The following is a 12,377-nucleotide window of genomic DNA, read 5'->3' as shown; positions in this document are numbered from 1 at the left end:
GCGTGGCCACTCCCCCCCCGGGGGGGGGGTGATTTCTTGCTTTCTGCCTCCCTGTCTCTCTCTGTCTCTTCAGCAAACACCTGCACCCTATAGCAAAAATCTCACACACACACACACAAAAAAAAGAAAATTAAGGAAAGAAACACTTGACTGGCTTGTCTTTTGCCCTTTAGCCTTCCCCTTGTTTCCGTCTGAAATGAGTGTGACGGCTGGTGCTCCGGCAGCTCTCCAACATGCATGAAGATGAACCTGGACTTGTGCAAAGGTAAAGGCGACTTGAGTCTCTGAGGCTGCTGCTCGTGGGCCCTGTACCAGCAGCACCTAGACTCCACCACAAGAGAAATCCACTTGCAGAAGCTCTGCTCTGCCTTACACTAGATGGACAAAAACGGGGAGAGGCAACTTAGTGGCCCATAGACACCGTGTGTAGAGCGGACAAACGCTTCCTGACGGTGGCAGAGGAGCCGTGTGGCCATGTCCTCAGTGGGACAACACAGGTACTCACTGGGCTAGTGATTCTGTTCTTGCTGCTCTCCCTGAGTCGCCATCTGCCCTGGCTGGTAAGAATCCATAATTTGTACTATTTTAATGTGGGGTAGGAGGGACAGACCAATGACGAAGCACTGCCAGCATCTGCACGGCGAATGGCGTACGATGCATGCCAGGCAGATCGACTCCTGGGACTTGGCACTTCATGCCCAGATCCCCAAGGTGGAACCTGGCAACCGTTCCATTCTGTTAACCGCTGTTACACAAATGTGGAGGAGGACAGCGGCAAGAATACTGTCCATCCATGAGCAAAATGGCAGGAAGAAGTTAAGTGGCATTGCTTAAAATCAACGCACTCCTCCCCAAACCACAGGCCAGATGCAACCTCGAAACAAGCTGCTGTCAACTCCCCTACCAGCCTGAATTACACTCAGGAAGACCATTTGTACCCAACAAGGACACAGGACACCCACGAAGCCCGCAGTACACCAGGAGGCGGCATTACGCCCAGAAAGCCTGTTTACACTCAACTACCCCTAACAGACCTAGCGCCTGGACTTCGCCCAGCTAGGGCCTGATATGAGCTGATACGGACACACGTGGGTCCCTAAGTCCAAGTTCCGGAGTGGCTTGGAGCTTTGGCCTTCGGCTTGTGACATGCTATAATGTAAGCTCTGCCTCGTAGGCCTGCTGGGAGGAGCAGAGGTAACGTGCCCGAAAGGTGGAGGGCGTGATGGATGGCCTGGAGACATTGCCTCAACACCGCCCTCGTCATTGTCGTTGTCTTCGAGCAGCAGCAGTCCGCGCCATCACAATCACTGTTATCGCTGTTATCCCCGTTTCAGAATTATTGCTGTCAGTTATTCTTCGCGATCTCCAGAGACAGCTATCCCGAAGGTTTCCCTGCTACTAAAGGATAGCATGCCCAGACTCTTGCCACCTAGAGGCCCGCGTGATGGCTGACCCAAGCCCTATCTTCTATAGCGTCACCCACAATTTGATAGCTCTGAGTTCCCTTGATCTATGGTAATCTCTACAATTATCAGCGATGATTTGCATTTACATACTGCTTTACAGATTATGAAGTTCAAACCCTGGCCTACAGTAGATTGTTTAAAATCACCCCCGAGTTGTCGACCTTCAAGAATGTCACCTCGCAATGTTTCCCAAAAGTTAAACCCAACAAGGCACTAGGAAGGAAACTGATGCACCCTTCGGCTAATCGTGTCCACAGCAAATTGGTCATTCATTTTCATGCTAAACAACAGAAAACCTCATCCTGCATATCAGTCTTTCACGGAGTGAATGTTTGCATCTTCCCCAAATTCCTACATGGAAATCCTAACCCCCCATGTGAATGGAATTAGTGCCCTTTTGAGAGACCTCAGAGAGCCCTCTGGCCCTCTCTGTCAGGGGAGCATGCAATGAGCTGTCAGTCTGCAGCCCAGAGGAGGACCCTCCCCAGCCCCAACTGCTGGCACCTGGATCCCATGCTTCCAGCCTCAGAACTGCGCCAAGTAAACGCCTGTGGTTTGTAAGCCGCCCAGTCCCTGGCACCTCATTCCGCCGCCCGAGCTGATTAGGACATGGTCCCTTCTTGGTTTCTACTTTTCCTTTTCCCCTTATCATGGGCACATCTCAGACAGTAGGGAGGCCCCCGAGAAGCTGGGGACAGGGGAAAGGAAGACTGGAAGCATGCTGCTCGCCACCGCGGAGACAAATCCGGGCAGACTAGCGGTGGTTGGCTGTGAGCCTGGGAACTGACTGAGAACAAGATTGCTGGGGCTGACCGAGTTCGAGACTGTGATGTATTAGGGACAAGGATCGGTGCCAGGTGACCAGAGTAAAACGAAACCTAGGACAAAGTGTCCCACAGGGGAGGGGAAGGAGGGCAGAGGGAGGTAGACACCCAGCACCCGCTCACTTTTCAACCTGCTGCCATTGGACCCCACAGCCACCATCCACTCTGCTGGGCCTGCTCTAGTCCAAGTCATCAGTGACTGTTACTGGCCACCTGGTCCCCCGGGCCAGAAACCTGGGGACACCCTCGACTCTTTCCAGTCCCCGCCCCTTAGTTCTACGTGTTTGTGGCTCCGTTCTCCTTGCTGTCCTTCTATGCTCACGTTCATCATCAGGCCAGTGACAGCTTCTGGTTTTGTCTGGGGAAGGGAGCAGCAACGTGACCCCCTCTCTGTGCCCCAGCCCTGCCCTCCTCCCCTCCACCCTTCATGCTGCAGCTCTTCAGGGGCTTCGAAGAGAGAAGAGCAAAGACCCTGTCACGGCGCCTGGCACTGGGTGGCCACTGGCTACATCGTGGCCACTAATAAAATGATTCTCTTCTTGGAGCTGTATCTCATCCCCTTCTAAATTTGTCCACATGGACGCTGGTATATGTTAATTGAAATGCTTTCCTTAAAAAGCTGAAGATGATTAGCTAGAGGGATCATAATATGGGTTTTAAGCAATCATTTAAATTAATTCCTGAGAAGTCTATGCAAACCCTTCAAGCTGAGCCTTTCTGGCAGAAACGCACCAGTTCCCATAAGCACATGCAAATCAGCACTCTCAATTTCCCATATTTCACTGCCAGGGTTTTTTCTCTTTCTTTTTCTTTTATTTCTTTTTTTTTTCTTTTTAACTTTCTAGAGGGATAAACCACCGCTCTGCTAGCACGGCATCCCGGGAACTCATCATTGGCAGACCCGGGCTGGCATAGCTGCAAGCCGTGCGTCTCCTGCCCCCACACCCTGCCCACTCCATACAGGGCCGGGGCCTCACAGGCAGCAAACCATGCATCCACGGTGTTTTGTTTTAAGTTTAAGTATCAAAAACCTAGCCACAGCCATACTGAGAATATTTGCTGAAGAAATTTGCGAAAGACATTTTGTGGCTCTAAGAATTCTTAGAAATTGTTGAAAAATGCCTACAAATATTGGGTCATTAGAAAAGTCATGACACATTTTTGCACAGGAAAAATAAAAGAAAGAAAAATACATCATGATTTTTCTGATGACCCAACAGAATGCTTTGTCCTGGAATAAACCAATACTGAAAATGTAATTTCTACCTTTTAAAGTATGTTACTACATCGAAGACACTAAACTTCTTCAGGAGAAACATGGCCCAGAGACCTCATTTTCTTTTTTTCGGAGAGGTTTTTGCTATAGGGCATGTACACTTGCCAGGACGAGAGAGAGACAGAAAGCAAGAAATCACCTCGGGAACCAGCAGTTAGCATAATGGCTATGTCGCTGGATTCCCACATAGTCGACCGCGGTTCGCATCCCGGACCCGGTGGCTTAGAACTCACACCGGGCGCGTGTGTGTGCGTGCCCAAGATCCTGAGAGGAGGATGGAGGACCACACAAAAAAAAAAAAAAAAAAAAAGAAAAAAAAAAGAAATCACCCCCCGAGGAGGGATGGCCACGCTGTAATCCCTTCTCTTCCATTCTCCTCTTGGGATCTTGGGCACGCACGTACATGCATCCAGCATGAGTTTAAGCCACCGGGTCCAGGACTCGAACCGTGGTCCACTATATGATGGGAGTCCAGCGACATAGCCATTAAGCCAACTGCTGGTCCCAAAACCTCATTTTCTTACCTTCTTTTTTTTGGGGGGGAGAGATTTTTGCTGTAGGGCCCCTGTACTTTCCAGAGACACAGAAGCGAGAAATCACCCCCCAGGCGACACCACAATCCCTTCTTTTCCATTCTCCTCTGGGGATTTGGGGTAGGCGTGCACATGCACCCAGCGTGAGTTTCACAGTACCAGGTCCAGGACTCAAACTGCAGTCAGCCACGTGGGAGTGCAGCGACATAACCATTACACCATCTGCTGGTCCCCATTTTCTTACCTTCTTAAAGTCATGGACAGTAATTTTCCTTCCTGGGTCCTTGCTGACCCCCAGGAAGTGTCCTCTGAACACAGGGTCCTGCTGCTGTATACAGGCTTTGAGTTTTTCAACGACTTCCTCTTTGGTCATACTCTTGGCCGGTTCGGTCTTCACCTCAGGGGGCCGAGCTCTAAGATCACAAGCAGGCATTGAGACACCGTGGCAGCTGACAACGCAGCGGGCTTCCCGCAGACCTCACCCGTTTTTTATTTAACCCACAGCAAGGAGGTTTGCCACCTCCACCTCAGGAGTGAGGAGACAGAGGCTGGGGCAGCACTGCGTTCCGGAGGTCCCACCCCGGGGGCCAGGGCGCTGTGGCCCAGGTGAGGTAGCAAGGGAGGGCCCTATGTCCTGGTGCTCGGGCCTCCACCCGTGCTCTGAGCTGGCTGAGGATGGGTGGGCCTGGCAGGCGTGGCTGGAGAGGCGTGCTTTGTGAACTAGAAGCATTTTAAGTCAGGTCCCTTCCAGAGCTGTAAGTGTGAGAAATGGGTTGTTTCATGGTAACCAGATCCGGACATCAAACGTCATGGGAACGCCGGGAAGGCCACACTTACTCCAAGCTGACCTGTAAAACGTAAATTTTACCTGATGTGCTACAAGTGTGTGTGTGTGGGCGGGTGCATGTGTTTGGAGGACAACCAGTTCTTCAGCTTTCTGGAGTCTCTTGGGCCCCACTTTTTTGAGAAAACGGCCATCGATTAGTCCGGAGAATGGATCTACTCCTTCCTACCCCTCCTCATGACTCGAGTGTGCCCGGAAATGCCTACATTCCATGACGTGCTCAATCGCCATTACTTCTACCATTTTTAGGAAGTAGACATATCCCAGAATATTTAACATTTCTCTTAAAATACCATCTTTCTGCCCATTTATGAACAGCTACTACGAAATGCCCAGATATTCAAATTTCATTAGCATATCATTAAAATATTTCCACTGCTCTATACGTAAGAACATTTTCAAAGGACTATGATAGAGTGAAGCCTGCTGGACAATTCGACATTTTACTTTTCCTACGGGTTTATTAGAAGCTATGAGCAAGCAAGTTAAAATAACAGCTTTTCATTAGGCTGTATCTGTATTTTTCAAAGTGAAGAAGAGCTATAATATTTATCAGTCTGATATTTTATTTTTAGATTTTTACCGTAGGGCATATGTGCTGGCTGGAGAGATACAGAGAGAAGGAAGGTGAGAAATCACGCCCCCTCCCCTGGGGGGATGGCCACGGTGCAAATTCTTCTTCTCTGGGATTCTGGGTATGTCAGCACACATACCCAGCGTGAGTTTCAAGCTGCCAAGTCCGGGACTCGAACTGCGATTGGTCATGTGGGAATTCGGCACCTTAACTACCACACCACCTGATGGCCCCAAGTCTGATATTTTAAATAGATTTACTAAGTATGTTTTATTGTTATAATTCAATTTTGCAAGCATGTTAATAACTCTATCACTCACATTAGAAGATGCTGTCGGTTTAATGGGCATGTTTGTAACACATGGTAAATGGTGGTAAGGAATCTCCGTTCTAGAAACGAACTCACATGAATGCAAGTACGTCGCAGTCAGCTGCAGGTAGTTTCTCGAGAGTCTTGGACCCTTAATCCAGGCCAACCACGATGTTTGTGAATACCCTGGGCAAGTCCCCACAGCTCTCAGACGGGGTGCCTTCCCTCCTAAAACTCACAGGTAGATTCAGCCATTCCTAAGCTGTCTTACTGCCCTGAAATTTCCTGACTCTGATCACTGTATTTATTGAACGCCATCTTTCTTACTTAAATGATAAAATATTAAAATACTCATTTAGTCAACAAATATTTACTAAATGCCCATTCCGCGATGGGCACTGCGGTTTTATCGTGGGCTTTCATTTTGTTTCCTTTTACCTCTCAGAAAGCTCTGGCGGTGGCTGTTTCTCTGTGTGAAAATGTTCACTTAACAGCTGATCCTTTGGAACCAGAATTGGAGAGACGGGGGGCGGGCCATTAACTCCTATGCAGGCCAAAAGTTTCTTGTAAAAGATTCTTCCTGAAGTGGTGTCATGAAATCGACTGCAGAGTCTGTGTGGTAGAAACCATTAGAACACTGTGAGGATGGCCGACCCTACCCGTGGGTGCGGGCGTAACCCCCACATCCACCCGCTGCTGGCAGGGATGCGGAAGGGGACTGGCAGGAATGCGAAAGGGCACAACGCTTTGGAAGGCGGTTGGGCAACTGGGTATACAGTTACCAGAGGGCGAAGCTGCTCTAGTTCTAGGACTTTACCCAAGAGAAGTGAAGATACGTGTCTGCCAGAAGAGCTGCACAACACATAAAAGGGGTCTCCAAAAAGTCCCTAAAAATGGAGGCCATGGAAAAGCTGTGTGACTCTCCAAGCGGCCTGCAGCCGAGTACACCTGTACTGTAGTTTCGTGGAACGTAGACTTTTCAACGTCCCCTTGTTCGGCTTATTTGCAATGGCCCAGAACTGGAAACCACAGCAGACGAAGGGTTACACTAGCTGTGGTAAAGCCGAACATGGGAACCCTACTCAGCAAGGAAAGGAATGAACCGTTGACAGAGTGACGACACGAAGGGATCTCACAGTCATTACACTTAGTGAATAAAGCCGGAGTGAAAAAAGATCATGCCTCATAGGCTCCGGTTTATATGAAGTCCTACAGCATCCAAAGGAGCCTAGGGTGACAGAGGGTGAGAGGAGGGAGTGATGAATTACAAAACGGCACAGGGGAGCTTGTCATCTTGGGGTGTTTGATACCTTGTAATGGAGTCACGGATGTAGACACCTGATAAAGTTCATCCAGTTGGGTCATTTGGATACATGCAGTTTCAGTTTATTGTATATAAAGTATACCATAATAGCAATGTAATGAATATAAGAACAATAATCTTGGGACCAGCAGTTAGCGTAATGGCTATGTCGCTGGACTCCCATGTAGTCGACCGCGGTTTGAGTCCCAGACCCGGTGGCTTAAACTCACGCTGGGTGTGTGTGCGTGCGTGCCCAAGATCCTGGGAGGAGAATGGAGGAGAAGGGATTGCAGTGTGGCCATGCCCCCAGGGGGTGATTTCTCGCTTTCTCTCTCTCTGTCTCTCTCTGTCTGTCTGGCAAGCACACGTGCCCTATAGCAAAAACCTCTAAAAAAAATAATAATAATCTTAATTAGAGATTGTTATAAAACTCTGAAAGTACTTATGTTAGATTTTTAGCAAGAATTTTAGAAAAATGTAGAAAACCACAAATACAGCAGGATTTCTTCCCTTTTCACCATTTGGTTTGTTCATCGCTTTCCAATCAGAAGAATTGCACATGCTCATTGTCACCAGCTTGGTAAAGCCTCAGGGCCCAAAGGGAATCACACCCAGCCATTCAGTCCCAGGGCAGCAGACACGAGGCTGGAGTCGGCCTCCCCAGGTTTCTGGGCCAGCTGTGACTGGAGACCCTGTGACTGCAGGGGTGCTCACCAGGTAGACCTGAGGACACTTCCAGGGCACCGGTGAGGCCAGAGCTATTTTCGAATTAACACTCACACTAGTTTCATATTATGCCCGAGCTATTTTCATTTGAGTGCCAAAACTATTGGGTCATCTGAAAAGTCATGCTGCCTTTTTCCATAGAAAAACCTAAAAAGTGCGTCCGGACTTCCCTGACGGCCCAGTAGTCACATTCACACTGAAACTAGTTTCATATTCGTATCGAGGCGCTCTTTGCCTTTTTGCTCTGACTCTCACACATATGTACACGCAGTTTTCCAGAAGCTACAAGGATGTGGCCTGCCCTCCCTGACCACTAGTGGGCATGTGCTTGCCTGTGTTTTCTAACATTTTTTTTTTATCTTTTCTCTGTTTTTGCTAAAGGCTGTGCACACTCACCAGGGAGACAGACACACACACACAGAAGAAAGTTTCCTCATGGGATTGGTTACACCACAATCCCTTTTCCTCCACTTCTTCTTCCTCTCAGGATTCTGGGCACGCATTCACATGTGCCTGGCGTGCTTTATAAGCCACTGGATCCAGGACTCGAACTGCGCAGCTGGCCAGGCAGGGCCTGGCTGGCCACAGGGCCAGCCCCGATTTCTAACCAGCAGGCCCCGATTTCTAAGGTCTCAGTTTGGGAAGTGTATGAGGCAGGGGTAGGTTCCCAGAGATTAATTTGAATTCTTCACAGCACCTCTACTGGGCTCTTCGCTGGTGACATTTGGGTACCCCGGCCATTTCTGTGACCTCATTACCATCCAAAACACTCGCACTTGGAAATCCTGAAATCTCGAAGCCCACCTGGAAACACAGTAAACACACTGTTTCTCCAGTAACACCTTTTAAATGTCTCGGTTCTAACTGCTAGTACAGTAACTACCATAGACAGACTGCACGGGACAAGAGCATTCGGAGGTCCTGAGCCGTCGTGAAGAACGGAAGAGTCTCCTGACACCGGTGAGGAACGGCTGACCCGCGGCCGGAAAGCTCGAGTCCCAGAACGCCCAGCTGCATTGAAGCGCCTGGTGGTTTGTTTCCTTGGGCAACATGGCCCCAAAGGTCCCGGGTTTCGCCACGATCGGATGCGCAGTTTAGACAAAGCGTGGCTACACCGGCTTCCACGGCCTACAGGACTGTCCAGCAGCTTTCATCCAGTCATCCGCCCCCACTCAGTACTCCCAGAGCTCGGGCCATGTCCCAGGCACTAGGGACGGGGGCTTCAGGGGTAAGAGAGACAGAGCCCCTGCTCTCGGGGTGACGCGGGATAGAGACGGAGGTGATCAGTTGAACGGACGAAGAGAGCCGTGAAGGACGGACGACGGTGGGCAGGGCTGGGCGGGTGGGCAGAGAGAGCCTCCAGCTGGTGAGGGCCTCGGTCTCCTCTCCGAGGCAGCACTCACAGCAGAGCCCCCGGCTTTCACCCTGACACTCCGTTCCTGCCTCCCCTGTCCCAACCACGAGCCAGAGACCGAGCGCTGTCCCCGTTCCCTCTTCCCCAGCCTGTCCACGTCCCTGGCAAGTCCGGCAAGCAGTAAGTGCCAACAGCCTGCTCTCGGATGGGATGTCAGAAAATTCACGGAAAAGATGGATTAAAGGTATGAGTTTGTTGTGCTGCAAAATATGTAGTTTTTTTCAAAATGTGTATTTTCTATGAACAGTTTGAAAACGGCTCTTCTCCCTGAAAAGCACCAGGGCCGGGGCTACCGTTCCACCGCCCGGACTCGCAGAGGCGCCACGGCACCCGCCGGACATTTTTTTAGCCCGCCCCCCCCCACCCCCGCCAGCCCCGCAGGCCGCACCTTGTCGCAGCCGCTAGTGTGCGCCGCCTTGCTCCGAGGGAGGGTCGCGTGCTTCCTGCACCGGTCCCACTTCCTAAACTGCACTGAGCAAGCGGCAGCCAGTCTCGCGCTCAGGCCGCGGGCAGACACAGCCCTCCCCAGGTCTAACCGTGCTTTCCTGTTACCCCGTCTGCGTGTACAGGGGCAAGAAAGAGCTGCTTTTTTTTTTTTTTTTTTTTAAATTAATAAAAATTTTAAAAAGGGGGATTAGAAATTAGAAAGGGAGGAACAGATATAAAGAAGGTAAAATGCACGGAGGTAGACCGTGACTGACCAGCCTACTGTTGCCTGCATCTTCCCGGTAAGGACAGGACAGAGACCCCAGGAGGTTCCCTTCCCTCAGGGCTGGAAGCTGTCCCCATGCTTTTCCCCACCGGCCAAGCTCCTGCTCCACTGCTCAGCTGATGACCGGCCCTGACCAACAGGCCTGCCAGGGCCCATCCCGCACGCCTCCCCCATCCTTCCTGTCCCTCGCCCCACTTCCTCCTCTCGGGATCCTGGCTTCAGCCTCCAGCTTTCCGGAACCCCTCCCCAGCCCCCAAGTATCTCAGTGCTCCTTCTCCACACTCCGGCTCCTGCTGTCCCCACGTCCTTCCCAGCACCGCCGGGTCCTGCTCCCACCAGCCCCTCCGCAGAAGGTTTGAGTCCTCACCTGCTGGCCTTCTCCGGAGAAGGCTGGCCTGGAGACAGAGCCCTCGCTGGTTCGCTCCTTTCTCACACTGTCTCCCCATCAGCCTCCAGCAAAGCAAATTCCGTCCACAGCTCCCTGGCCTTCATCGCTGGCTGGCCGAGCCAGGCCATGGTGAGCTGGTGGGGTTCGGCCAGGTCCTACCACAGCCCTGCACTTCAGAACATGCCACCCGTCCCCAGATGAGTGCATGTGAGCGAATGACCTGGCTGCCTGCATGAGGATGCCCCGCCCGGCTGCTCTCTGAGCTCCGCTCGCCTCCCAGCAGCTCACCGGGAGTGCGCTCCTGACGGCCTCTGCCTCCACAACAGCTTGGGTGCCCCACGTGCTCGCTGTGACTTGTCCCTCCTCCATCACCCCCTGTAACTATCGCAAAGCTGTACCCCCTCTGCTGCCACCTCTTTCATGCCCCCCCTTCCCTCCCTGGCCCGGTCTCCACACCAGAGCGAGCCTTCTCACTAGGTCCAAATCCGCCTGCACCCCACCCCTCCCGCCCCAGACAAAAGCCATTACAGAGGCTCTAGGTCCTCAGCTGTGAGACTCAGCTGTGGCCACACCCAAGGCATGTGGTACTGACCCAGCGGTGGACAGAACATGGCAGTGGGATCTTCAAAGATCTCCAGAAGTTTCTGAGATGCTGCCTGCTGGACAGACCTGAGTGTGGGCACAGTCGTTCTTGCCAGACATCACCCCAACAAAACTTCCTGCTCTGGTCGCCCCACGTGGCACGTGGGCTCCCACAGCCCTGCGTGCTCTCTCCTGGCATCCCTTGTCCCGAAATGCTCTTCCTTATACCCAGACTCAAGCACCTCCTCCGGAGGAGCTCCCTGCCCTCTGAGCCGCCTTCTCTCCCTCACTAAGTGAGTGGCTCCTCCTTGCTCCTGAAGGTCAGCATGTCCTATCCCCGTGTTCAAGCCCCCTCCTTGGAAGCCAATCACCTGGGGCAGCCTGCGGGGCATGCCCCAGTGTAATAGGACTACCTTAACCCTGTTCTTTTGCTTTGGTTTGTTTCTCTTTCTCATCTGTTAAAGTTTAATGGGTGCTTGTAACTTCTGTAACTACACAATCTGCAATATTGTAACAAATGAGGTCATAAATAAGCCTGTTTGCTTAGGAGAGCAAACTGAGGCCACATACTCTAGAGATGGCAACAGGAATGCGATGGGACTGAGGTCACAGGTGAGCAATCTTTATAGAGATGGGAATGGTTGTCCAAAAGACACAAAGTAACAGGTTAAATTGTGAAAACTATAATAATGGTATTATTTAACTTAATAGTTACAGATGTTTAAATTGTTTTGTTAAACAGTGTAGCTTAGAGAAAATGTTGTAGCTTCCCATAATCTATCTATGCACATCACTGGCTGAGTTAGCAGAGTCTGTCTCCTCTAAGAACAGAAACAGGGTGAAAAACGAGTGAAAGGAAACGGCACACACAATTCTGGGGAAATCCAGGGCAGGAGTAGCACTGGACCAGCGGGGCTCCTGTTCCTGACCACTGGCTCCACGAGCAGTGCAGACCACGTGCTGGGCATTTCTGTGCTGGAGCTGGCTGTGGAACACAGCTGAATACAGTGTGTCCCCCTCTTTGCCTGGCCTCTCGATCATTCAGAGATGGCCACCAGGCTGTGGCCACACACCAACACCCAGTGCAGAAAGACTAAGTGAAGGGACCAAGGAGGCATCCAACCAACCCCCGGCCCCTGCCCCTCGTGACCACACGCAACAAGGGCCAAGGGCACTGACGGTCCCCCAGGCAGGGACACGCAATGTGGCCTCTCGGCTCCCCCAACCCCGGCGTCAGCCCAGGTCCCTGGCATCGCTCACCCACATCTTTCTAGAACCCTCTGCTGACCGGTCGTCCCCGTTTCTTAGCGTTCCAGGGTTCCGTTCCAGACGAGCAAACTGATGTTCACTGACTGGGAGACAATGCGAGGCCCAGTCAAGCACACCAGCTTCCCGCCCCAGGGTGGCCGGTGCCTTGTCCTCTCC

The 12,377-nt window shown here is 51.6% G+C and overlaps 1 protein-coding gene across 2 annotated transcripts in view; it reads right to left on the bottom strand.

The window, feature by feature from the left end:
* EFCAB6 (EF-hand calcium binding domain 6) overlaps positions 1-12,377 on the bottom strand; it is a 283,050-nt gene that overhangs the window by 121,173 nt on the left and 149,500 nt on the right. For both annotated transcript variants that reach the window (XM_006150669.3, XM_006150667.2), the window contains 2 exons: positions 6,266-6,439; positions 4,344-4,512 (listed from right to left, as the gene is read on the bottom strand). In XM_006150669.3, coding sequence (XP_006150731.1) covers positions 4,344-4,512; positions 6,266-6,439 — 343 coding nt within the window. The remainder of the gene's footprint in view (positions 1-4,343; positions 4,513-6,265; positions 6,440-12,377) is intronic.

The sequence above is a fragment of the Tupaia chinensis genome, unplaced genomic scaffold (genome assembly GCF_000334495.1).
Source record: "Tupaia chinensis unplaced genomic scaffold, TupChi_1.0 Scaffold000294_1, whole genome shotgun sequence".
Taxonomy (NCBI): Eukaryota; Metazoa; Chordata; class Mammalia; order Scandentia; family Tupaiidae; genus Tupaia; species Tupaia belangeri.
This window is presented reverse-complemented; position numbering and strand designations above follow the sequence as displayed.